A 4,467-nucleotide genomic window follows, 5' to 3' on the forward strand; every position below is an offset into this window, starting at 1 on the left:
ATTACTGTCCCACACCATTGGTTGTGCTGTGTGCCTTATGAAAATCATTCAGCAATGATGGGTGCAGATGCTAGCTAGGGCAAGAGTAGTCCTCCATGGGTGAGATCAGCCGCCTGCTAGATGTCTCACCTCTTAAACCTGGGAGAAATTTGAACCCAAGACCATGGGGATGTGTGCCATAACTTTATGAAAAGTAGTCATTGCTAACAGTTAAATTACGTACTGCATAGAATGATATATAGAGGATTGGTTCTTTAAGGTCCTGCACCCACATTCTGTCCTTGAATATGCTATAACCTGGGCCTGTGCCTGTGTAAGTATGTGTTTGGGAGCATGTGAGACAGAGAGAGAGAGCTGGTAAGCAAAGCCCCTGATTGGCATGGAAAGGAATGGTTTACATGAAAATGGAGATCCTGTGTTGTGTACTCAGGATTTACCCTTCCAATATTAAATTTGGTCATAGTAGCAATGCCCTATGAATCTGTGCCTATATATTTTATTTTCACATTACTGTCCAACACCATTGGTTGTGCTGTGTGCCTTGTGAAAATCATTCAGCAATGACGCGTGCTGAATCTAGCTAGGGCGAGAGTAGTTCTCCATGGGTGAGATCTGCCACCTGCTAGATGTCTTGCCTCTTAAACCTGGAGAGATTTGAACCCAAGACCACGGGGATGTGTGCCATAACTTTATGAAAAGTAGTAATTTCTAACAGTTAAATTACATACTGCATAGAATGATATATAGACGAGTGGTTCTTTAAGGTCGTGCACTCACATTCTGTCCTTGAATAGGCTATAACCTGGGCCTGTGCCTGTGTAGATATCTGATAATTGTAAATGAAGCTTTAGCCTTGCTCAATAATCTAGTGACTTTACTCTTGCTTTATATTTGATAGGCATGGCATTAAGAAACCACTAACACTTACAAATGTCTTAAGTTGGGAACATTTCCAAACGCGTGTAACTGTAGCATTTGTTGAACCCGGGAAACATGCAATCTATGAAACTAAGGTTTGATCATAAGATAGTATTACTTGCCATCAATGTTGATCTTTTGATAGCAAAATGTTTTCCAGGATTCCTCACGCGCAGTAATTATGCTCTGTCAGAGGGCGAATGATAGAATAATCAGGCAGCTTTCCCAGGTTTGATACAGATCATACTACTAGAAAATAATGGTTTCGTTCTTTGCGAAATTTTTGCAGACGCTCTCTCTTTTCTATTCGTTTATTTATTTGAGGCGTTTCTGAATGTTTTTACAGAGTAGACAACCGCCATGATCACGGTGAACTACAGTATTGCTATTTACTACATGTGTAAAACAGAACATGACAAGTGGTATATATCTACAAAAGCGTATCAAAAGGGTGTAAAGATTATGAAACATTTAGCAATTGAGGAGACATCAACTGTATCAATAATAAATTCCAAACTAAGATTTTGAGCTTTTACATATTTTTTAGTAGTCAATATCTGCAAAAATGACCATGAAGTATCTTTCGACATTTGGCTTCTTTGCTTTCAGAAATCCTCTGGAGTTTGAATGCTCAGAAAAATTAGCTAAATTCAAGTCTCGCAAATTTTGGTGAAGTAATAGCCAAATTTTATATGAAACTTACCCAACGATATTAGTATCCCCTAGAGATGTTTCGGTTTTCCCTGAAAATAGGCCAATGAAACGTATAACAGGGTGAAAATAAGTGAATGGCGAATCAAATCTATAGCTGCAAAATATTTGTACAATCAGACAACAACGAAAAAATCAGAGACAGGAAAAACCCCTATCAGCGCGTCTGTTTCACTTATGAAGAGGGGAGAAAGAGCTTCTTGCTTTCTGTACATATATTATAAATTATAACTTCAACTGAATAACAAGCCATTATTTTACATTGGCTAATTGAAGCCTGGTGTTCTTGTAAATCAGATCTACAAAAATCAATGTTATTCAAGACTTGAACTATCTTCTAGTACCTTTCTTCAGTGGCTGAAGAACAGAATCACAATACTTAAAACTGAGGAACTGAGATCTGGTCCTCTTTGAGCTGCGAACACTCTGGATTGCTCCACGATCCTTGTCACTGATCCGGCCATCTATAACTTGATTATCGCTGGGCTGAACGAATTCAAGGCTACCTGAGAGAAGCTCTGAATCGGCAGCTACTTTCTTGTCTGCGTTGCCTTGAAATTGAGAAAGAGCTTTGAAAGCACTCTTTCCTGTTCTGATTACTCTCTTCTGGCGGAAGGGTACTCCGGTCGGATGAAATACTCCCCAGCATGCCGATGAAGCCTTAGCCCTATGATCTTCTCCTGTCTCGCTATTTTCTAGAACCCAAACTGCCATATCGGCCAAAATATGCAGTGCTGCAAATGATTCAGAGTTTTTCTTCTGAACTTCAAAAGACCTATTATAAATCATGCTGTTGCCTCTTTTAGGTTTCTCTATGCAACTTAAAGTAGCTTCTGAGGCACCCAAAGCCCTGAGATTCTTAATCTCTTCTTTCATACCCCACAACTGCAACCTCAAGTCCTCCGATTCCGAGCAAGAAAGAGAAACTTCAGCTTCTCCACTGAAGCCAGCACAGCCGTTATGAATACCATCAGGGGAGAAGCCGTAATCATTGCCAGGAGCAGCTCTTTGGCCTCTCTTCATCGCCTTAAGTTTGGATGGCTCCCAAAAATCTCCATCCGAACAACATGGCAAGCGCTGTAACTGGGGACTTAAATAACCATGTGGGTCGCATGAAATCGAATCAAAATCAGTAACATCGGTATCAGATGAGGAGGAAGCATTCGGAACTTGAAGTACCGTGGTGGGAGATTTGGTGCAATTGGGCTGTCCATTCTTGCGTTTGGAGCTCGAAAGATCAATTTCCACAGTTGAATATTGAACAGGCAAGTACATATCCATGCAAGGGCCTCCGGGTTTGGATGCATTGCCTTCAGAAACCATTTGAGATCTGCGAGCAAAAGCATCCCCCATGCATTTCCTTCTCTCCAATAAACGACCTTCATTGAGCATGTTCAAATACGACCCACCTGCAACAGAGCTGGTTTCATCACGCACAGGGCAGGAACCATTTCCAGCAGAACCGATCTTTGCTAATGAGAATGTCTTGCGAGCGTTGCCCCATTGCCAGAAACTCTCACACTTCGCCATAGCACAATCTGAAGCCAATAAAATCCGAAGCCTGAAAATGCAGTGCCAGGAATTCTGAGTATAAATCCGAGATCAGATCAAAGGCTTCTCATCTAAGAAAGCCATAACTATATGAGCAGATTTGCAAGACCATAGCACTATGATCAATGAACCACCATTGCCAATTAAGAAACGGAATTCAGGCTATCGGACCACTCGATACAAAATTAAAGTAGCGGAAACGAATTATGTGAGCATCAATGTTTTTGAAGCTGAAGGCGCTCAAAACATTATCTTCCAACCCAATTGAGGTTTAACAGTTGCAGCAAAGAAGGATTACCTGGTTTCCTGAAGATGGAGAATGTGGTGGTGGAGAATGTGGTGGAATGCTACAATATATGGGGAGGTAAGCAGGAGCTTGAAATTTAGGGGGTCTTTTATTTGAGGACCCGCTAACTCCATCACATTGTTCAGTTGCATTCCATGCTGCTTTTTTTTTCGTTTTTAAAGAGTAAGATCAAGCATGTTAATGATTTTTCACTCCTTATCAACTATTAATATTTTTGACTTAGAGCTATGGAGTAGAAGATCTCATCTTTGAGGAAGATGAGGTAAACATTTGATAATAATATAGGAGTGAAATTAAAAACAAATGTACTACAATATAATCATTATCTCATAAAAATAAGACAAGTATGTTAATATTTTGGTTATAGAGATTTATCTTCAAATTTTCATTTAGTTTTAAATTTATTTTAATAGAATAATCTAATATGATTATGTATTTATAAATATATAATTTTATATTACATTTGATTTATAATTAAATACTTATTTTTATCGTGTTTTGAAATTATATATATATATTATCATGTATTAATTTATACATTTATTATTTATCTTGAATCTTATAATTGTACGTGTTAAGTTAAATCTAAGTGTCTTAAGATTAATCATAAGCGATTCAAGATTGACCCAAAAAAAAAAAAATCACCATGTTATTTTTCACAAGTCATTATGAGTTCTAACTACATGTTCATGTGAACTATTATATGTGCTTATTAAAGATGCTTAATATGCATTTAATTAAACAAGATTGTTGCAAATATGTATTGGTGTTGTCATTGATGGCAACTAAGGTTCAAAAGTATATGTTCAGTTGGGTTCATTATGTTTCTGAATGTTGCTATATTAGAATATTGTTTAAGTGTTGACACTAATGTATTCAGATTGTAGGTATTAACCATATATGATATATTCAAATGATTAATAATAATGTTTATTTTAGAGCAATGAAGTAGTGTTCATATGTATGTATCACAATTTGGC

General features: G+C 37.7%; 1 protein-coding gene across 1 annotated transcript; it reads right to left on the minus strand.

The window, feature by feature from the left end:
* Positions 1 to 1,361: 1,361 nt before the first annotated feature.
* Positions 1,362 to 3,722, minus strand: LOC149552999 (uncharacterized). Its single transcript, XM_089788519.1, has 3 exons — positions 3,479 to 3,722; positions 1,974 to 3,190; positions 1,362 to 1,661 (listed from the first exon to the last, which is right to left on the minus strand). Exons 1-3 carry the CDS (start codon positions 3,616 to 3,618, stop codon positions 1,618 to 1,620), a joined length of 1,401 nt encoding a protein of 466 aa, XP_089644645.1. The 5' UTR covers positions 3,619 to 3,722; the 3' UTR covers positions 1,362 to 1,617.
* Between the last annotated feature and the right edge of the window lie 745 nt (positions 3,723 to 4,467).

This window comes from Cupressus sempervirens, chromosome 6 (assembly GCF_028749045.1).
Source record: "Cupressus sempervirens isolate cs-2001-9-10 chromosome 6, ASM2874904v1, whole genome shotgun sequence".
NCBI classification, from domain to species: Eukaryota; Viridiplantae; Streptophyta; class Pinopsida; order Cupressales; family Cupressaceae; genus Cupressus; species Cupressus sempervirens.